The 22945-nt window shown below is 42.7% G+C and overlaps 1 protein-coding gene across 3 annotated transcripts in view; it reads left to right on the top strand.

Annotated features, from left to right (window-relative positions):
- Positions 1-22033, top strand: part of GRB2 (growth factor receptor bound protein 2) — a 62137-nt gene extending 40104 nt beyond the window's left edge. For 2 of the 3 annotated variants that reach the window (XM_001495766.7, XM_070225645.1), the window contains exons 3-6: positions 9630-9727; positions 15741-15863; positions 18865-19033; positions 19837-22033. In XM_001495766.7, coding sequence (XP_001495816.1) covers positions 9630-9727; positions 15741-15863; positions 18865-19033; positions 19837-20022 — 576 coding nt within the window. In that variant the 3' untranslated portion in view covers positions 20023-22033. 3 annotated transcript variants of the gene reach the window in all.
- Positions 22034-22945: the final 912 nt, after the last annotated feature.

The raw sequence follows: 22945 nt of genomic DNA on the forward strand, positions 1-22945 counted from the left end.
TTTTCTCCCAAAGTCGCCTGGTACATAGTTGTATATTTTTAGTTGTGGGTCCTTCTAGTTGTGGCATGTGGGATGCCACCTCAGCACAGCTTGATGAGCGGCGCCATGTCCGCACCTGGGATCCGAACCGGCGAAACCCTGGGCCGCCGAAGCAGAGCGTGCGAACTTAACCACTTGGCCATGGGACCAGCCCCACTAAATATATATTGTTAAAGTAAAGAATTAACTGTAGTTTGAGGTTATTTTGGTTATTTTCACTTAGGAACTTCTGACACCATTAGTAAAGGTTTTGCTCTTCAGTTTAAGGAAGCTTAACCAGTCATTTAGTTAATGGTAGCCTAGTGTGGCCAAGAGAACAATTCATTCCTCCCTTTGCTTGATAGAAAGTTGGGAAGTCTTCCATGTTCCTTCCATTCACAGTTCTCCACACGCTGAACAGAACTAAAGATGCAAGCAAAGAATATAATCTAGTTCATACTTCATCTGGGAAGTCGTAAACTGGACTTGGGTCTTTCTCTTCAGTGTTTGGAACTCAGATATTTTCAGTCGAATTGATACCTGCCCTTAGTACCCATAATTCCCCCCTCTCCTGGCGTCTATCACACTATGTTGCAACTAGCAGTTTACTAGTCTCTGAGCTCCTTGGGAGGGGAATCCATTGTATCCTCAGCTCACCTAGCCCAGGGCTTGGCGCTCTTGTTGCGTTGTACTTGTGTATTATTAGTCAGCCCTGCAGAATCCGCGGATACCGGATACCGAGGGATGACTGTACAGGCCGTCATATAATTGCTGAATTTTTCAAATGTACAGAATTTTCTCGTGAAACTCCCTATCTCTCTGTCTCTATCGCTCTACACCCCCACCAACCCCCCCAACCCCCTGCAGTTGAAATTCTGACATTCTGAGAGCCTTTCACTCTTCTGTCCAACAATCAGCTACACAAAGTAATATGCCTTCCATGAGTCACAAAACACAAAAGACAGTTATTTTGAATGGAAACTCTTGGTACCCCTTTGGTAGAAAGGGTTTATTTTGGGGTATTGCCTGTGCATGTAGGTTTCACTGCCTCCAGATTTATCTGGGTGGAGTAAAAGCACATAAGTGTGAACTACCTTCCTGTTTTGTTAAAATGTCATGAACAGCTTTTCTTAATGACAGCTGAACCTGGAGAGGTTGATAAGAGTATCCAGTTTGTTTTTCGAATACCAGAGAGAAAGAGAAATATCCTGTAATTTGGTTAGTCTTCTTAATTGTTCATCTTCCTACACGTATGAACATTATAAAGGAAGTGTTCCATTTAAAAAAATGTACGAATAGGGGCCAGCCCGGTGGTGCAGCAGTTAAGTTCTCACGTTCCACTTCAGCAGCCCGGGGTTCGCCAGTTCGGATCTCTGGTGCGGACCTACGCACTGCTTGGCACGCCATGCTGTGGTAGTTGTCCCACGTATAAAGTAGAGGAAGATGGACACGGATGTTAGCTCAGGGCCAGTCTTCCGCAGCAAAAAGAGGAGGATTGGCTGCAGATGTTAGCTCAGGGCTAACCTTCCTTAATAAATAAATAAGTAAAATAAAAAAATTAAAAATGCGTGAATGGTCCTGAGCGCTTAATATAATCACGTGTCTAATCATTTTTCTCTCTACATTAACCTAGCTGCCATTCAATGGAAGAAAAAAAAGTCAACGGTCTTTCATACTGTCTTTTGTAAAAATTTTGTTGGAAGAGTTGTAGCCGTAAAATTAACACCCTGCAAAAGTAAATCACAAGTCAAACATGCAGACTGAATTGGCCATCTTAACATTCCAGGAAGTGCCCCCATGCTGAGAGGCATTAGAATGGACTCATGTATAGAAACAACCACACCTCCTCTCTCCCTAATCCATCCAAGGAATTGCCTCCTCTTATCCATCTCTTACTGAATTTTCCCTTCCCTACACATCCACCTCATGTCCCCACCCTTATGTGTTTCTTTCTTGGAGGAAGTAGAAGCAGGTAGTCTTGTGGCAAAGATTTGACGTACTCTCTTTTGAAGTATTCCACGTAGAAGTCTTTTGGCAGTGGTACTTGAGTTACAGGAAGACTGATTACCTAATTCTCTTACTTTATTTTGCCTCTCCTTCCTTAGGGGAACAAACTCATGATAATCAGTCTTCTTTCTAGGGTCTGTTTAAGAGGTTATCATTTATCACCAAGGAATTTGATGATAATGTATGATGTGTGGTGCTTATTCCATTGTCTCTATACCCAACTGTATACATTTCTTAGAACCAAGGCCTCATATACAAGTCAGTTCCTGAAAATATGCTAGATACCATGTTAAGAAGTATGGAGAATACAGATGAGAAATAGGCGTGGAGCCCCCTTTAGGGTGCTTGCAGTTTAGTTTAGGAGGGGACCAAAGCATACCAGTACACAGTACAAAGTGGTGGTAGACAGGATGCCCTAAGGGATTTTATGTCATTATTGCCCATGATCCTCCATTAAATACTATAAAAATGAAACAGAGAGAAAAGTGACCAAGGTGGTTGTAAGCTCTGAACTGAATCTTGAAAGATTCAGATAGATAAGGAAGAGGACAATCCAACCAGAGGGAAAACGTGAGAGAAGTACAGTGTGCTTAGAGCTTGGTGAGTTGACTGTCTTGACTGAACTGAAGGGTTCATTTAGAGAAGTAGTGAGTGATAGCAGCTGCTTAGAGAGGGTGGAGAAATCCATCCTGGGCGACAGGAGAGGAGGTACTGTTCCTGGCACACAACAGGTTCGCGTTCAAGTGGCAGGATAAAAGTGAGGAGTGATTTTTACCAGTGGAATATTTGGGAGTTTGGGGTTTTTTCCCTCCCTCCTTTCTACTTTGTTTCCCCCCCCCCCACACTTTTTTGGGGGTTTTTTCCTTTTTAAAATTGTTTAAAGGGCAAACAGCACCTCTCACTGTTGTGTCACTAGTGGTCAGAAGGTAGATTTGACCAACAGATGCCCTTTGGATTTCTTTAGATTGGTAAATAGAATCCTTTCTTAAAAGAAAATAATGTAAAAAATCAAAGATTTAGGACTCCTGGATCCCCAAAGAAATGAATTTTCTGGATATATCCATTTCAAAGGGAACTAAAAATAACGTTTCATGGCATAGATATTCTACTTTTGCTGAGAGAGGTTATCGCCATAAGATAAAATACCCCCTTGATTTGATATCATTACATAAATGCTTTTTTAAATGAATAGGTTTTCAAAACAGCATAGTTTGATATTTACACACAATTTTATAGATCTGCCAAAATGCGCAGAGTTTCAGAACTTCATAAATGCATCGCATTTTATTTCTTTTCAACTTTCTGGTCTTTTAGGCCCAAACTACCTGTCAGGTGTCTTGACTGGGTCAAATGGTGCTTGGCGTGTCTTTACAGAATTGTAGTCCTTCAGCATGGAGACTGGCCTCGTGACGTGACCTTGAGAACTGTTGCTCTCTGTGTGCTGGAATAAGCAATTCAAGATTTCTGTGTGACCGGGAACCTTAATTATTAAACCCTTTAAGTTGGTCATCTCATCATTAAAATTCAGAATAGCTTATCTACAGTGTGGGTGTTTTTCATGATTTGGCACACAGGAGAGCAAGCAGCTTAGCCAAGATATTTTTCATGTCAAGCAAAAACTAACAGATGGAGGTGGTGATTGGAAAGCACTTATTTAAAGTGTTAGTAATGAATCAGTGTAGTTTTCAGGCCAAGTCAGTAATCCACGCTAAGGGAGTCTGAGAAGTTGAAGAGCATTCTAGTTGTCTCTGATAAAGTATGTAACAGGCAGCTGAAGAGAACTGATTTTAAATTGCTCTCCCAGTACTGTTACCCAGCCAGGGCCCTGTAGAATTTTTCTTAGGGGTTAGTGTTTTAAAAGCCTCTGTCTATGTGTGAGTGTTTGCTCCCTTTTCTGAGAGCTTAAAATCGTGTGATAGGGTCACCAGAATTCTTGAAATTTGTGTTCAAGTCATGGCAGTATTTCAGTATTGCTCCTGTGGGATTAGTTGATTGATCTTTGAAGAGTTGGGGAAAACTCACTGGCTTTTGTTGAATTTCTGTAATGCAGGGACCAGCTGTAAGTGGTATTTGGGGGTGTGTAAGAACTTAAATATGTAATTGTTCCTATCTTTCATGCACGAATGTTCTTATACAGACTGCTTCACAGATTGATAAAACTTTGAATAATTTTTCCCTGAAGAAATGCTGAGCCCCCTGCAAGCTGTTAAAATTAGAATATATCTCAAAAGTTTTTGTGGGACTGCTGTTCCATAACTGTACAGCCTATTTCTTTTAAAAAAAATTGATTCCTTTTTTGTTGTTGTTTACTTACAGATGACTGAGTATATTCAGGGAAGAACATGTCCCCATATTTCAAAACACAGCAATCTATAAATAAAATATTTACTATTTTCCTAAAAGGCACCTTTTCCTATAATTTGTGTAGAAAATTAAGTGGAGTTCTTGTCTCCAAGTATTGGTATGAAAGAGACAGAGAAGAGAATTAGCTATTGTAATCCTTGAACTCTGCCCTTAAAATCTTTTTTGAAATAATCCCAGACGCCTTGTATTTGTGTGTCTCCAGAATAAAACAAGAGTCCCCATCCTCTGTTAATATGTGAGCTGTCAAAGATGCATGATTTAGTGAAGGCCCCCAGGATTGCCATGTTTCGTTACATCCAATACTGGTAATATGTAAGGCGGAGTAACTGCTGTGAAGTAAACGTGTCCACTAGGGCAGTTGGAATGTAGCTCTGTCCTGGCTGCTGTACTGCTCACTACATGTTCTCCTTTAATCCCTTCAGTATCCCTGGGTGGTAGGTATTATCACCACTTTATAGGTGGGGAAACCAAAATTTAGAGAATGGTCTCTTGCCTAAGGTTATGTAGTTCATTAGTGGTAAAATTGGAATTTGAACCCAAGGTTCAGCCTCTTGAATCCTGTGCTCTTGCCACCAGATCAGGTGCATCCTGAGGGATCTGAGACTGAAATCTTTGACCTCTGGCTTTTTTTCTTTTTCTTTTGTTAACTGTTTGGAAAGCTTTGAATTGGTATTGGTATAAATGGAAATTTGCATTGCCTTTAGAATAGTCTTAGATTGGGAGTGAGGGGCAGGGACAGCAGTGAATAGTGTTGTCAAAACCACTTAATATGGCCCAGCTCTGCTGGCCTAGTGGTTAAAGTTCAGCACACTTTGGCGGCCTAGATTTGGTTCCCAGGCACAGACCTACACCACTGTGTTAGCAGCCATGCTGTGCTGGTGGCCCACATACTAAAAAACAGAAAGATGGGCACGGATGTTAGCTCAGGGCCAGTCTTCCTCAGGGTGGGGAAGAAAACATAGAAAAGTAGACGACGTGGAATGCTCTGAGTTGTCCAAGGTGAAGGTTTTATTTGTGGGAATTTATTTTTTCATGGAGTAGCTATCAAAATGGGGGTTTCTGAAGTTTCACTGTGTTATTTTCTGCTTTGCTGTGTACTTTAGGAGTGTGAAAAGTTTGTACCCTAGAGATTATGAGGCTCTGATGTGTTTCTCTTACATGCCATTTGGACCGTAACATTACTATGTTCTCTTGACTGAAATATTTCTAACTTTTAAAGTATGATATACATATAGAAAAGATCACGTAAGTACACAGTTAGTGAATTTTTACAAACTGAACACACCCAGGTAGCCAGCATGCAGGTCAAGAAATGTAACAGCAACACCTTGAAAGCCCCGGTCTGTCCCATTCCATTGACTAGAATAGGTTGGTTTTTGTTTTCTTTTTTTAAAGATTGGCACCTGAGCTAACATCTGTTACCAGTCTTCTTTTTTCTTTCTTCTTCTCCCCAAGGCCCCCCAGTACATAGTTGTGTATATATATTTTTTTTAGTTGTACGTCCTTCCAGTTGTGGCATGTGGGACGCCGCCTCAGCATGGCCTGACCAGTGCCATGTCCGCAGCCAGGATCCAAACTGGCAAAACCCTGGGCTGCAGAAGCAGAGTGCACAAACTTAACCACTCAGCCATGGGGCTGGCCCCAGGCTGGAATGGTTTCAGTTCTCCTGTATAAACTCACATCATTCCTCATCTTTCAGGTTTCTTCCTGATTTGGGCTCTAACATAATTTTCAGTCTTTTTGCAAAAAAGCAAAAAACTTCACTGAAACTTGTCTCTTCCTCCTTTCGTAATCTCATCTCTTCATCAGTATGCTTCCGTTAAACCCCAAAGTTTCATATGGCTAAAAAGTCATAACTTCAGGGAATATGGGGGTTGGACTAGAACATGGGGCTGTAGGGTAATAGCTACAGCATTCCTTAGAATTTTCAAAACTGAGTGAAAATTTGGTTGTTGAACTCAACCATCTTTTTGTTAAGAGGTAATGAGTGAGCGAATGATAAGTTGCCTTCGGTTGTGGGGAAATGGTTGATAGGGGCAGCTTCCTCATTCTCAGAACTCTGATCAGGCTTTTAAAATTACTTGTGAAGGATGTGAGCTTTTATCTAAAACCCTAGCAAATTAAACACAGTCTTTGTAGGTGCAAACTCATTCGCATATGGTTCTGGTTCCTTTCTCTGTTCCACTTTAGACTCACTTATGTTAATTTGTACCTTTTGCTGTTTTAAATATTTGAATAAAACTTAATCTTTAAATATCTTTTAAATTATGCCATCCTAGTTTCAGGGCTTGCATGTGAAAGCTGGTGTACCCAGTGGAGCAGGTGGGTGGAAGGAGCTGGTCCCTGACTCTCAGGGTGGCCCAGGGTCAGCAGGTACCCTCTTTCTCCTGTGCTTTGCCTCCAGCAGAGCTAATCTTTTCTTAAGTTCTAGAGTAAAGAGGTTTAGAGGCATGCACAGTAACACTTTGGCTTTCTGGTAAAGTGATATTGTGGATACTAGAATGTTCCAAAGAACCAAAATTTTAATCATTCATGTATTCAATCATTACGTTAAAAATAAACTAAGTACATCAATTCCGTATTTCTCTGCCTTCTTGGGGGAAAAAAGCATACTAAACACCAACTAATAATTTTGTTCTGTAGAAAACCATGGTTCTAAGTTGGTGCCAAATCTGGGAGTTGCCCTGCAGTTTCTTTTATTAGGGGGTACATTTGGCGGGGGCATCTATGTTAGTAAAGGTGATGAGAAGAATATGCTGCTATATAAACTCCTGGCATGTAACACGGTCACCCTTTTCTGCAAGGTATTGGTCACAAATTAAAAGTGGTCTTTTCCAAGCGATTACCTTATTCTGTTTTGATGCACAAACAGGCCACAATCACTTCCTGGTCGGCCTGACTCTCCTTTGTCTTTCAAGAAATCTTTAGAGTAGGTACAACTTGCCATTTCAGGAATTTTAAAGACATTTTGAAAAACTCTTGTTCATAAGCCTACGGATTTTTTATTATTATTATTAGAGGCTGATGCTTTATAAGATAATTACTAGGCCACATTCCTCAAGCCCTTCTTTTTGGTAGATAACAGAATCCTGGCCTTAAGGAACTTTTAAAATAGCTCCTTTGTTCTCATGCTGTTGAGACTTCTGTGCCCGGCCGTGCCATGACAGGCTCCCTCTGGAGGTTACAGCATCTCCTGTGATGGTAGATAAGCCGCACGGCCCAGGGTGCCAGTGTCATCGTGGCAGGGAGCGCCTTAAGAGCACTCTCCCTCCCAAACCTTCGTCGTCAGTGTACGCTTTATAACTGTCTCACAACAGAATAATTTTGCTGGCTACCGCTCAGTGTTTTTGAAATGCAGATTTTAAAATTATGAATGTATTTTACATATATTAGTTTGTATCACTGCAGTGTTTAGTAAAATACAATGTTTTTTTAAAGGGAAAGACTGATGGAAATATTTCCATCACTGAGGCGACAGAATTTACCAATAGCTGGTTTTTCAGAGTTCTGTTCACATTTTTTAGCTCTTGCAGGATTTGCCGTCTTATCTTGCACACTTACACTCAGTGACTGACATCTGGGACCTGAGGTTGTCCAGCGTTGTAGATAGACACCAGCATTGTAGAACTCCTCAGGGCGTAGCCTCTGTTCAGAAGTGAATCCACTGAGAGGCGTCATTAATGGCTTGGCTCTTTGTTAGTTTTCTGTGGGTCTTATCTACCCTTTCTAAAGTTGTATCTCACTTTGAAATGTCAGTACATACACATCATGCAGAGTAAAGCAATCCAGGTTCTCAGTTGGCAATGAGTACACCATTGTTCAGCATCTTGAATAAAGAATTTTACCAACTTCGTTTTGGAACTTTGTTGAATAGTGTAGATTAGCTATCCCTCTACTAGTCCATCAGCATTTTCCATGTTCACCATTTGAGAATTGGGCTCACGTTTCTATTTTCCCTTTTAAGTTACTTTTTTTTTTTTTTGAGGAAGATTAGCCCTGAGCTAACTGTTGCCAATCCTCCTCTTTTTCTGAGGAAGACTGGCCCAGAGCTAACATCTGTGCCCATCTTCCTCTACTTTGTATGTGGGATGCCTACCACAGCATGGCTTGCCATGCGGTGCCATGTGCACACCTGGGATCCGAACCAGCGAACCCCAGGCTGCCGAAGCGGAACATGCACATTTAACTGCTGCGCCACCAGGCCGGCCCCTACCTTTTTTTTTTTTAGATGCCTTCTGCCTTTTGTCTTTTTTTAGAAATCTAGACTGAAAGGGTGGCTTTTATACTGTATCTAGATCTATTTTGCTCCGTATAAGTCTCTACAGATTACAGAATCATGGCCTGCCCTATCCATGTAACTCGCAAGGAGCAGCACTAGAGAGGACACTGGTTAGGGTCTGAAGGTGCCTGTGTGATTCATTAGCTTGTAACCTCGGGGAGTCATGCCACGTTTCTAGGTCTGTTCTCACTCTCTTTCATTGCAGTCTGTTGGACTGCAGTGGTTCAGTTGTATGATTGCCAGCTCTTCCCTCTAAATTGGGTGTGCTTCCAGCGTTTTCTAATTCAAACACCTTGTGGCCCTGAGGGTGAGTGAAGTGAGTAGGACTTGCCATGCTTTTTCATAAAATTACTTTTCCCACGTGAGGGCACGTGGATGTGCACGCAAGCAGCAGCGTGATGGACCTGTTTGGTGGGTGCCCTGTACTTGGGATGGAGAACCTAAAGAAGAAATTAGGGAATCCTAGGATTGCATCCCTGTGATTCTGGAGGTTGGCTTGAAGATCTCCAGAGAAGGCTTAAAACTCTCTCTGTTGCTGCTCGCTTCTGCTGTTAAACTTCTCTCTCCCAGATTGCAGGCTTATTTCATCTTCGTTGGGCTCCTTTCATTTTCCAGTGTCACTGTTTGCTGTTTTCCGGAATCTCCTCTCCCAAACTAACCTATTACTTTTCCCTGTCACTCTTCCTTCTGCTTTCCTGCTGAGGGTTTAATGTTAGATGTTTGGAGGCTTGAACTCTCATTTCCAGAGAAAATTTCTTTTTCTTTTTAATTTTAACCATCACAGTTGACATAATGCTGGTTGTTTGAAGTTACAAGTCTTGCATCCATGTAACTGGTAATACTTCAGATAACATCTTTTATTAAAAAGAAAACCTTAACAGCAACATAATTGTCTTAGTGGCTACCCTCTTAAGAATGAAAGGAAATGATTGGTTATTTTCCTTGTCTTATTTCTTTTCAGGTTTTGAATGAAGAATGTGATCAGAACTGGTACAAGGCAGAACTCAATGGGAAAGATGGCTTCATTCCCAAGAATTACATAGAAATGAAACCACATCCGTAAGTTGGGCTCACCTGGTCTCGCCTGCTTGTTTTTAAAATTAAGATCACTGGGGTGAATGTCATTCTGTTTTCTATCTTCCCAGGGAATTAACAAAGCATGTTGATTTTGCATGTTAATAATAGTATATAATGATAGTATAATAGTCAATAATAGTATATGTTTTAGATTAATAATAGTTGCTGGTAATCTTTAATGAAACGATTATTTCATTTAAAACAATAATTTATATACTATTATATAATAATAGTATGTGTTTAGATTGATAGCTGTCAGTGATCTTCAAATAATAAAACAACAGTTATCCAGGTCCGTAATTCTCTTTCTATGAAACCTTTGGGGCCAGGTGTTTTGTAATTCAGCATTTTTTTTTGAGTTTTAGAAAAGGCATTTGTCATATGGTTTTGTATTGATGTGTTTGATTGTCCTCTGGGGCTGTATCTTAATAATCTTTGTATCTCCAGATCACTGTCCTTGCCCTTACTTAGTGTTCCCATTTCAGAGAAAAGAAAGTTCTTTCCTACTCCAAGCTGCCGAGAGCAGTGAACTTCTTTCTTTCTTTTTTTTCCCCTAGAAACTCACCCCCTCCCCCTTGATAATGATATGTGAAATGATGGGACTCTGGAAGCCCTTCAGACCACTGTCCTCCCACCCTCACCCACCACTTCTTTCATTGGCCCTGCTCCTACCTCAAAAGCTGTCGTTTTTCATACCTTGTATGTCAGGGGGAACTGGGGTTTTCAGTGCTCAAACTAGAATGCGACTGAGACATGAGGCAGTGGTAGATTCCCGCTGTCTACTTGGTTTATCACAAAATGATAAATAAGCCTTGTAGATGACTTGGCCCGCCTGGAGTAGTAGTCGTTGTCTTTCCTCCTCCTCACTGCTCTGATGTGTACCTCTCATTTCTCTTCCCTCAAGTACTAGAGCGGAGATCTTAACCACACCTCATCTTACACAGAGTTTAATGTTGTAGAGCTCAAAAGGGCCTTTGAGATAGTCTAGTTCATTCCTTTTTACCCTATAAATTAGGAAAGCTTCTAGTATTTTTGTTTCAATGCCAGTAATTTATGAATATAATTCTCATTTATAAAAGACTCAGTGTGGAAAACTATAGAGCAATGTATGAGCTTCTCACCATACTCCTTTCAGAGGTGACTACCACTAGGAATTAAATGTGGACCAAATGCTACCTTGTGAACCAAATCTGTTCCAAAAAGATGATTTGCCTTCTATAAAACGAAACAAATGATTCAGGAGCTTCACCTTAAAACTATCTGTTGGATTCATGCCTTGGTCACTAAACTTGTACAGAGTTCTTATTATGTGACAGAGACTGTGCTAGGGGCTGGAAGCTTAGATCCTGTAGTTAAATTGTGGTATAATAAAATTCCCACGTAGTTAATATGAAACTCTCGGAAAGATCACATTTAGGAAGCCTTAACCGGGGGAGGGAAAGTTGGGTCACCCTGCAGTTTGGTAATGAGAAGATATGTATACGCAAGTTTCTGTAGTGAAGAAACTGGAAGGTCTTCAAGGAAACTTCTTTTTATTTCAAGAAGAACCAGGCACCTTAATGGCTCAGTAAATGTCTCATTGAATGATTTACAAGGTGGAAACCAGTCTGATTTGTAAAGTATATTTTTCTAGTTTTTGTTTGAAACTTGTACTGTATTGTATCTTTTTAACTATGAGTTCAATCTCCCCCCTCCTTAAAAAAAAAAAGATTTTAGATTCCTTGGAGAATTTACATCTTCTGCTTTTATATTCCATTATAACTTGTGCCTTGCTTCTCCATATGGTAGCTCAGTAAATACTTTTGAATTGATACTGAGATCCAAATTTTTGTACAAAGGCCTGGACCAAGTTGTTTATCATAATAAAAGCCAAAAGCATTAAATCTTCAAAGGTATATGTGGAAGAGATTCCTGGACCCCTGTCAGTGGATTGATAATGCCCCTCATTTGAGGTTCCTATAACATTAGCCTGGGAGTTAACACGCAGCTGTGCCCAGGTCGCTTACTGTAGGCACAAGTCGTGATAAACTCCGAAAGATGAGCTCGAGATTATTACAGATTTCCTGGGAAGTGTACTAAGCACAGCTTTGCATTCTTTTTTTTTTTTAAGTTATACTTTTTGGTGAGGAAGATTGGCCCTGAACTAACAGCTGTTGCCAATCTTCTTCCTTTTTTTTTCTCCCCAAAGCCCCAACACATAGTTGTATATCCTACTTGTAAGTCACTATAGTTCGTCTATGTGGGATGCCACCACAGCGTGGCCTGATGAGCGGAGTGTGGGTCCATGCCCAGGATCTGGCAAACCCCAGGCCGCCAAAGCAGAGTGTGCAAACTTAACCACTGAGCCACGGGGCCAACCCCAGCTTTGCATTCTTAGAGCCACTTAGTGTCAGTATTTGCTTTGGGGGCTGTGTGGGCTTTTCCTGAACCGCTTCATGAAATGTACTCAATGGGGAGAAGCATTGTGTAGTCGTTTCTGGGAGTGGGGGAGGCTCCTTCGTTCACACAGTGCATCCTCCCTTGGTCCCCCTAAACCAAATAATTTGTGCACATCTATTCCTTCAGTCTATCCTCAAAATGGATCCAAGGTTGGCTTAACTTCTTCTGTAAAGCCGCAAAGAATAGGCTTTGTGGGCCGTATGCAATCTTTGTCATACCACATATTCTTCTTTTGAATTTCTTAAAACAGCTTTTAAAAATTTTTAAACAGATTGTGGACCATAAAACACTGGGCAGATTTAGGTCGAAAGCCATAATTTGCCAACTCCAGCACTATATCCAATGATAACAAAATCAACTTAAGTTCCTTTTCATTTCCATATTTCTAAGCTGATAGGGAATTCAGAACATCATGCTGAAATTTTTATTTTAAATAAAATGCCTGTGACTCTAAATCCTTATTTTTCTTCAGATTGTTTCAGGTGACATAGGCTTTTTGAATCCCACTGAGAAAATACAGGAAAGGCCACCTCTCTTAGAAAGTTGTAGTTACTGATTTGATTAATTGGTTAGCTTTTTAGGAAAGGTCGTTCTCATGCCTGATCCTCTTTCCCCACAATAAAGAACTTTGGAATAATAATTGATCGAGAAGCATCCAGTACAGGCTCCATGGTGTTGTTCTTCACAGACTCTGGCTGAAAGTCAGGCAGTGTTCATCCAGTCTGGGTTCTGAAAAAGGAAACCGTATTACTAAAAAAGACCATGACCTGTACCTATGTGGTGATTGGCCTTACAGGCATGTTTCATGTTATGGGACTGCTCTGTGCCTGGGTATTTGTGAGTACAGGGTCAATGTTGATTTCATAGCTGTGGGAGAGCACAGAGTACCAGCGCACCCCTCCCTGTCTCCTCCCTCCCATCCTCTCCCCCAACCTTTAGTTTTTGTTAGGGAGGAAAAGGGAAGTTTAAAATGGAATATGACCTACTATAGCATTTGAGTTAACAAATTAAACACAGACTATGAAATGATTGTTGGCATTAGCGTTGCAACGTGAGTTGTATATACCAGGAGGTGGATCTAAATATGTGGTTTTCACATTAAATGCATATGAATGGGAGCCCATGCGACGTAGTGAAGAATTAAATTGGAAAATAAGCCACCTCCTCCCATTAGCTTTCTCCCTTGCTGTTTGTATTGTAGTATATAAACCCATCTTTTTAAAGATTTTTGAAATTTCAACCATAGCCATGTAGTTACACCGAAATATCACCATTCAAAGGAAGCTAATCAAATTTATCAATAGTATAAAGTGCTATGGAAATGTAGGGTAGTGGTATTTAAATGTTTTAACAAAGTGGTAGCTGTTCCTCATACTGTGTGGTATCTCTTGTGCTGTGGGACATCCTTGAGAGAGAGAGGGAATGTGAATGAGTGTGTGTGTGTTTAGTAAAAATGGGAGCACATACAAAAGAAATCTTTCTTTAATAAGTTGGTCTCCAACTAGTTTTCTATTTTTCAGTCTAGGTGCTTATTGTAACAGGATTTGTTTCATTTTGTAAAAATTCCAATTAGAGTACTTTCCTTCACTATAGGTTTTTTTTTAATTGAAAATAAAATTGAGTTAATTTTAAGCTGGGAGCCAGAAAACAGTCCTACCGTATCTGTATATTTGTGCACCGTAAGAGAAGATCTAACAACATGCACACGTGACCGCCAACAATTGCTGCCTCTGGGGAGTTTGAAGGAAGAGGCTTGGGCTGCTTGCCTTTTTTTTTTTCCTGAGGAATATTCACCCTGAGCTAACGTCTATTGCCACTCTTCCTCTTTTTTTCTTTTTTATGTGAGCTGGCACCACAGCATGGCTGCCAACAACTGGGATCCGAACCCAGGCAAGCCACGCTCAACCGCTAGGCCACTGGGGCTGGCCCAAGTGTGGCTTTTTATTTTTACTTCAGGCACATCTTGGCTATTGTAGTTTATATTCATTACATATAGCTTTGAAGAGGGGGAAAGAAAATGCCTGCCTGGTGGGAAGATCTTGGGGATTTAGGAGGAGAGTGTGGCTGTTGAGTAGCTTCACCCCACCCCAGTCAAATGCCCACTGCATGTAAGTGCATTATAAACTTGAAAGCCCCAGAGATTCAAATAGAAAACATTTAAATGGTCTCAGTACTGTTAGCTGTCCTTTCACAGTTGGAGATCATTCTGTTGTGTTAATGCGTGCTCTCTCTTGTGTGGCCTGGCTTGCAGGCCCTGGAGGACTCACTCTTGAGTTATCTGTAGAAGCAGGAAGATAGATGGTGCCAGCCCCTCCACAGCTTGGCAGTATAGTCTGCAAAATCAGAAAGACACAAGTAGGTAGATTTCAGAGTGTTGCAGGGTTACCTGTGGCAACTTCTGAATGTCTCCTTCCTAGCAGCTCACATATTTCTGTCTGAATTTTAGTATAGTGATTATTTTAGAGACATCTTGCACTGTAGTTTCTTATAAGATAGATACATAAATTAGATTTATAACTTTAAGGGACTGTTAGGTACCTTTGTCACTGTAGTTTGCATATTTACTGAATGTTAGTTACCAGGTAAGGAGTCTGATGAAGCAGATAGGTCTTTATTAGCTGTAAGTCATGTTGTAGCTTTTTAAAAATAATAAAAACACATTAAGGCAACTTTGAAAACACAACATTGTTTTCACAGTTCATCCATCCGAATTAAAACTGGTTTTCATGTGAAATAGGCAGCTGTGACTTGAAGCCTTTTGAGAGTGTTCTCTTCCTCTTCCTCCTGGTAAGCCACAGGCCAGTTGCTCCCACAGTTTTCTGTGAATTCACCCACTTTTTCTTGTGGCCAGGGTGAATTAGCATTGAGAACAGAATCTGTAACTTGCTCCAAATGAAAAATCAAATTTTGCAGCTAGCTTCCTCTGCATAGGGTAAATTATGATGTTCCTAATGGTTCCTGAAAGCTAAACTCTGAGCAGTGACAGCAGAGAGAGGCTTTAAGAGAAATGCCAACCGTGGTGACTAGCAGATCTGCTCTCTCACAGCCTGACAGTCTTCCCTGTGGGTTGTTATAAGAAGTAGCCCTGTCTCCAGCTTCTGGGCCTTTCAACTTTCCTGCCCCCATTCCCTCACTCCCACCGTAGCAAAGCTGCAGCCGTATCAGACGGTTGCAAGAAGGGGCTGTGTCCCGTGTTTCAAATCAGTAGGCTTGGGCTTTCCCCTGTGCCTTGCTGGTGAGTCCGTAGGGAGCCCAGTGGGCTTTGGCCTGGAGGCCTATTTTTAAGTGTCTTCCTCTGTAGAAAGAGTGGCCCACAGTCGTACCTTATGAGTCATTTTTTGGAGAGTGGGGTAGGGTGAAGTCGTTTGAAGGGGGATGGTCCGTCTCTCAGGGGAGGACCTGACCGAACAGCGTGATTGGGCATGTTGAGACTGGAGGGTAAAGCAAGAGGCCCCTTCCTCTGGCAAGGAGTGTTCTGTTACTCACATTTCGGAGGCTGGATATCCCGTTTCTATGTGGGGAAGCAGATGTTGACTGGCTTGCCTTCCTTCCTTAGGTGGTTTTTTGGCAAAATCCCCAGAGCCAAGGCAGAAGAAATGCTTAGCAAACAGCGGCATGATGGGGCCTTTCTTATCCGAGAGAGTGAGAGTGCTCCTGGGGATTTCTCCCTCTCTGTCAAGTAAGTATTTCCTGCTTTGGTTGCCTGGAATCCTGTCTCCAACTGATCTGAGTTGTTAAGCCATAGGCCGGGTGTCTGGCTACACTCACCAGTGATTGCAAACTGGTAGAGGTTTAGCCTAAACAGTATTTTACAAATCAGAAAATTTTACATTAAAATTCTAATTTCTGGCTCCTTTTAAAAATGAGTCTAGCAGCCCTGGGTTCAGATTCCCATGTGGAAACAGTCTTTAGTTGCTGAGCAGCAGCTGCTCTTCAGACAGCATGTGCTTCCCACTTTTCCCTAATCCCCACCACTCCATAGTGTTTGCCATGCAGCTCTTTCCTCATCTGAGCACCCTTGCCATCTGTGGGATTCCTGCACTCTCGTTAAGGACATCGCCATTTCAGCTGCCTTTTTGCACACCTTTACCAGATATCTAGCTTAAATCTACCTGCACCATCTTAGGTCTCTTACATTAACTTTAAAAAGTTACCACAAGGGTTTTTTGCTTTCCCGAGTGGTAAATTTAAATGTGGGAGGGAGCAGGGAATGGGCAAGACAGGGAGTTTTAGCACCCAGGGAATCTTGAATATAAACTGGAACTTTGAGGATTCTAAGCAAATCTCTCCCCATCTGTGACATAAGGATTTTGAATCAAATTGTCATTCCCATATGTGTTTTGACTCAGTCCTTTTCTAGTTAATATACTATCACAAGAACACCTCCCCTAGGGCTCTTAACAAATCACTTCATCCTGCATATGACAAAGGAGTGATTAGGTTACAAACTCAGATCACTTCTATTATACAGATTACGTTGGTTGTTTTTAAGTGAAGGCTATAAGACAATTTATTTGCCATTTGCAAATGATGTGAAGATTTTTCGGTTTCAAAAATCAACCGAATATCTTGTTTCACTTTAGGACCAAAAGTGTAGGTTTTTGAAATGTAGATTTAAATTTAGAATCTTTGTGTTCTTTTTCTCAATGAAGATAGGGGAGGTGGTTTTAGGTGATATTTACAACGCTTTACAGATGTGTTTCCAGTATGGTTAGTTTTTAGTCCCAACATGAAAAAGTCAAACTGGATTTGATTATCAGTTTTCTTCTTCTAACAGTGAGGTTTTTTTTCGGTAGACTTTTTAGAGCAGTTTTAGGTTCACAGCAAATTGAGTGGAAGGTACAGAGATTTCCTATGTACCCCCTTACTCCCACATGCATAGGAACAGTGGCTTTTTGATGTGCTTGATGAAACACATGCAAATGAGGACCTGACAGAAAGCATCTTGAGGTGGAAGTATCTTGAGACTTCTCATTAACTTGTATTTCATCGTCTGTTTTCCTTACGTTTTATACTGACCCAAATATAAATGGGTGAGGAATACAAGCAATTAATCATTGGATGGTGGCCAAAACCACCGCGGCAGTTAGTGTTCACTCGGGGCCTTGTCTGATTGCCTCGACTAATCGCTGAGCATGCTCATGCAGCAGCTGCCAGGACGCTCCGAAGCCATTCTGTTTTATCAAATAAAAACCTTAAAGAGTTTATGTATTTATTGTTTTAGAAATAAAATTTGAGATAGATGTCATTACCACCTTTAACAACACAAACACCTTCACAAAGGACGTTCAAGAATCTTGTCTCTGAGATGTTCTCTAGTTTCATGATGTTGTGGAAACACTGCAGTGGTTAACACCTCACTGTCAGGGACTCCGTCTCCCTTTCAGAAAGCGGCTGCATTGCACGGTGGTGGGACTGGGCTTCTGTGGGGCCAGAAGTGTCGTTTGAATCTGTTCTTCCTCATAAAGCTTTCTCGCCATCTGCCCTTTTTCTCCCGTGAAATAGCAGTACTGTTCTTAAACACTTGGTGTATCATGCTCAGTGGCTTCCTCAAAGCTCAGTGCTGCCACCTGCTGGGTTGTTTTTAAGAAGTGTTTTGTTTCTTTATGCTGTAAGACTGTTGGGAGGAGAGACTGTCGTTCACTCGTTCAGCTGCTCTTCACAGTGTGATGGTGTGGACGCTGAGGACTGAGCAGTGAGCAGGACAGGCAGAGCCTTCGTTGGGCTAGTGTTCTAGCCAGACAGCTCTGTGCTAGTGGCCCTTACCACTCATCAGGCTCTTGCTGTTTTTGCCAGCCACTAGACAAGGGAGCTTTTCCCTTTTGGTGCCTGGGCCTCTTTTATTTATTGTCCCAGTATGTTCTTTTGATCTGAGACCTTTTTCCCCTGAATAGAAGTAAAATCCCTGAATGGAAAATGTGACTTTAAACTGTTCCCAGTTACAGGAGAATTGTTGAAAGTATATCCATTAGTCCACCTCTTCTCACTTTATTCCCTATCCTACATTTTGTAGTCTTTAAATGGGGATTAGGAGGTACAAACTTCCAGTTATAAAATAAATAAGTCCTGGAGATGTAATGTACAGAATAGGGAATATAGTCGGTAATATTGTAATAACTTTGTATGGTGACAGATTGTAGCTAGACTTATTGTGGTGATCACTTCGTCATGGATGTAAATACCGAATCACTATAATAGACACCTGAAACTAAGTTATTATATGTCAATTATGCTTCAGTTAAAAGCATTTCACCTAAGTTTTGTTTTGTTTTCTTGAAAAGTTAAGTCAGTCACACTCCTTGCCTTAAATAAGGCTCTGTTTCATTTGGGGCAGTGCAGGGCACATAGAGGCATGCCCTAGGTTAGGGCATTCTCTTTTTATTCACAGACATCTTCAGAATTGGACACACTGGTGGAGGGGGTTTCCCTGTCTGGTGAGGATTCTTCATGTTGTCGCTGGTGGTCATCAGGCCCAGCGGATGAGGCTCGGGCGCTCAGTGATTCTCCTAACTCTGCAGCCAGGAAGTCATGTTGTACCACAGTCCTGGGCCCCTCAGGCTTTGAGGAGTGTTGCCAGAACACTGGTTCTCTCAAGACTCCGCTTTGATGGGCAGACGGCCCCGGTAGCCAGGGCAGAGCCCTCCGGCCTCTTCTCACGTGTATTCTCTGCCCCTCCCCAGGTTTGGAAACGACGTGCAGCACTTCAAGGTGCTCCGAGATGGAGCTGGGAAGTATTTCCTTTGGGTGGTGAAGTTCAATTCTTTGAATGAGCTGGTAGATTATCACAGATCCACATCTGTCTCCAGAAACCAGCAGATATTTCTCCGGGACATAGAACAGGTGCCACAGGTAATTCTCATAAGAGAGCGATTGGGATCATTTTTAGCAATTAAGAATAGCTTCTCAGGTAAGCAGGTGCCTTTCAAAGGATTCCTTCTAGGGCTTCTATGCTCGTTATTCAAAATGTTACTCTTAATTCATGTTAAAGATTTGAAGTTTGAAATAAAAAGGTTTTGCCTTTTCCAGAGGCTGCTTCTCTGAGGCAGTGTGTTGCTAGCTTACCACCTGTGTCTCTAAGAAGAGGCTCTTTAACACACTCTCAAATATTCTTTCCCTGGAAGCAAATTGTGAGGAAAATCATTCTTGTGCGGGAGAGGGGTCCACACTCATTGCTCTGTTCCTGTCCCTAGATCCTAGCTGCGTGCTAGGATTAGCACCACCTCATTTTATTCAAGCTCTTGACCTTTTGACTCTATAAAACCTTAAGGATTGTCTAAGTGATAAAGTGATAGGAACTAAAGCATTTTCAAATCCTGGCATTATAAACATAACCTCAATGGCTGTCTCTGAAGTTCTTTCCCCTTAAAGCAGTGCTTGCCGCTCTCTACTTGATAACATGGCACAAGTGGCCGCCAGAGTGAGGTTTACCCCAGTATTTTTGAGCTTTGGCGAAAGATTACACTACACCCACCTGGAGTAAACTTAGAATCCATAAGAATAAATGGAGAGGAGAGGAGAAATGGGAGGTTATTTCAGGAAATGTGAACAAGTTGGCACACATCTGTTTCCCTCCCGTAGCCAGTCCCCTCACGCGGGGGCTGGCCACCGTCAGAAATGCGATGTCTGTGTTTTTTCCTGCCCCTCTTCTGCAGCAGCCGACGTATGTCCAAGCCCTCTTTGACTTTGATCCCCAGGAGGATGGAGAGCTGGGATTCCGTCGGGGAGACTTTATCCACGTCATGGATAACTCAGACCCCAACTGGTGGAAAGGGGCTTGCCACGGGCAGACCGGCATGTTTCCCCGCAATTATGTCACCCCTGTGAACCGGAACGTCTAAGAATCAAGAAGAGATTATTTAAAGAAAGTGAAAAAATTTAAAACGTACAAAAGAATTAAACCCACGAGCTGCCCCTAACAGCAGTCTGCGAGGGAGCTCAGACCACCTGGCTGGGTCACCTGTGACCCTCTCACTTTGGTTGGCACTTTGGGGGGTGGGAGGGGGAGTTGGATATAACAATGCCAAATCTTACCTATAAATTAAGAAGAGAGTTTTTATTACAAATTTTCACCGCTGCTCCTATTTCTCCTCCTTTGTCCTTTTTTTCATCCTTTTCCTCTTCTGTTCATCAGTGCATGACGTTTAATGCCACGTATAGTCCTAGCTGATGCCAATAATAAAAGAAAAGAAACCAAGTGGGCTGGTATTTTCTCTATGCAAATGTCTGTTTCAGTCGGGTTGACTGAAAGAAGAACAGCCGTCTCTGTATTCTTCCTACATACACACAGAAAGGAGCGGGCGGGTGCGCCAAGCCCTTGCTGTGGAGCTTCTGCCCGAGGAGGGGAGGGCGAGTAGGATCTGCCTTCCAGCCGCGACCCCCGACCCCCCGTAGGTTTTGCTGAAGTGGAAGTAGGTGGGGTGGAAGGAAGGAGCGGTGCCCCCTGCGGCTTCCTGAGAAAGTCAGACTGAGAACTACAGCTCTTTTCCACATTGTTTTCTCTCCAAATTGTATTACCGAGCATGTTGTTTTTTCATAGTGCCTTTTTCCTTATTTTCAAGGGTTGCTTCTGAGTGGTGTTTTTTGTTTTGTTTTAAAATAAGTTAAAGACAGTCCAGAGCTTTTTGGCCAGTTTGTCTCCTGCTCTGTGTAAATATTTTTCCCTGGGGGAAGGGAAAACAGTAGAGAAGAGACAAGTAGAAGTGGAGGGTGTGGGCGTTCTGCCTCTTCCAATCCAGAAGTCTTTAAGGTTCAGCTTTAATATTCATGAGCCCTCCAGAGTTGAAGGGAGCCAGAAGCCTGGGTGTCTGGAGTGGCTGCACCGGGTGCAGTGTGACCAGCCCCAGGAGGGAGGAGCCGTTACAGCTCTTCCCACCTCAGATTGGGTCTGGCTGAAAGGGAGTCAGAGTCCTTGACTAACCGTGCAGTCTCAGGTGTTGTCTGCCTCCTTAACCCCAGGGACCCCCAGATGCAAATCCCTAGAGCCAGCAAGTTTCAAACACGGGAAAGCCCAAGCTTTCTGCCGCTCCTTAACTGTATCAGGTTATACCGGATTCCTGCACTGGGGCGGCAAGTGAGAGTTTTCACTTCATTTTTCTTGCTCTCAAAGCTAGGGGTGTCTCTTCATGGCTTTCACCTTCTGTGTCCCTACCCAGCCTGCCCAGGTGGGCCTTAGGGCAGCGTTCAAGGAGCGGCTGGGGGGTTTCCATGTCTCCATTCACAGCGGGCTGTGTTTATAGTGGCTCCACCCTAACCCCTGAAAAGGACATGTCTCCGAGAAGCAGGGACAGTTGGGAAGGAAAGACTGGAAATGGAGGAAGGCTGAGTCCATCGCGGAGCTCCCTCTCTGCGTCTCCTGTCAGCTGCTTGTCCCTCCTAGTGATGTGCCTCTGAACTCCCTCTCTCCACCCAGTCCCCTTCCCACAACGAAAATGGGGCTGCCCGGAGCTGGTGACTGCCTTTGGGTTCTGAAGCGGTCCGTTGAGTCTCCCCTGGCCTCTGGTTATGGAGACAGACAGCCTGGAGCGCTCGGAGGCCCAGGAGGCGGCTGCTCTTCTGGATGGAGCATTCCACTCTCCTCGCTCCCTCTCTGACAGCTTCTCCCTTCCTGACAGCTTCTCCCTTCCTCGCTGAGGATAAGAGGAATCTGGCATTCTACACCTGGACCATTTGATTGTTTTATTTTGGAATTGGTGTATATCATGAAGCCTTGCTGAACTAAGTTTTGTGTGTATATATTTAAAAAATCAGTGTTTAAATAAAAAGACCTATGTACTTAATCCTTTAACTCTGCGGATAGCATTTGGTAGGTAGTGATTAACTGTGAATAATAAACATACAGTGAATTCTTCACTCTGTATCTTTTTTTTTTTCCCACCCTCGCCTTACTTAAAATAAAAGCCTAAAACCTGGGCTGGCCCCGTGGCCGAGTGGTTAAGTTTGCGCACTCCACTGCAGGCGGCCCAGTGTTCGCATCCTGGGCGTGGACATGGCACTGCTCATCAAACCATGCTGAGGCAGCATCCCACATGCCACAACTAGAAGGACCCACAACGAAGAATATACAACTGTGTACTGGGGGGCTTTGGGGAGAAAAAGGAAAAAAAAAAAAAATCTTTAAAAAAAAAAAAACCTAAAACCTATGTCAGATGTTAGGTCACAGAGTCAGGACTCTTGTGTCCTTACATCGACTCACCTAGCTCCTTGGGGAGCATGAGGGTCTCACTGGGCCCCTGGAGGAGTGATGCCCCCGCTGTTCCTCAGAATCCCTGGGGAGCTTATTCACAACGCAGGTTCCCAGACCCCACCCTCAGTTACTCCGAGATTGTGGTCGAAGGCACCAACAGGCGTGCCTGGTGTTTCTGACAGAAACCGTAGACCACATTTTGGGAACTCCAGTCTCGACCTAGAGCTTTGTGAGGACGAAGAGTGCAGCTTCGTTGGCCCTTGTCTCTTCTGTCCCTCTCCTCCCTCCACCCCCCGCACCCCCTGAAATAAAGGACAGAAGGATGGAATGATTGTGGAAGCAGTCTTGATGTGCTAAGCAGCCGAAGCACGCTTGTCCACTCAGCAGGCCGCTTTCAGGTGAGACGAGGCCTGTTGCAGCACACACAGCACAGGCTACAGAAGATCGAATAAGGTTTGTTTATAGAGAACAAGCAGAAAAGAAGCTAAACCCAAGGAATTTCACTTGTGTTCCTTGTCTAGTTCTTAAATAGAGCTCAGCCTACGACCTCATTCGTGGCCGCCCTGCTTGGGTGTGGG

Source organism: Equus caballus, chromosome 11 (genome assembly GCF_041296265.1).
Source record: "Equus caballus isolate H_3958 breed thoroughbred chromosome 11, TB-T2T, whole genome shotgun sequence".
Lineage (NCBI taxonomy): Eukaryota > Metazoa > Chordata > Mammalia > Perissodactyla > Equidae > Equus > Equus caballus.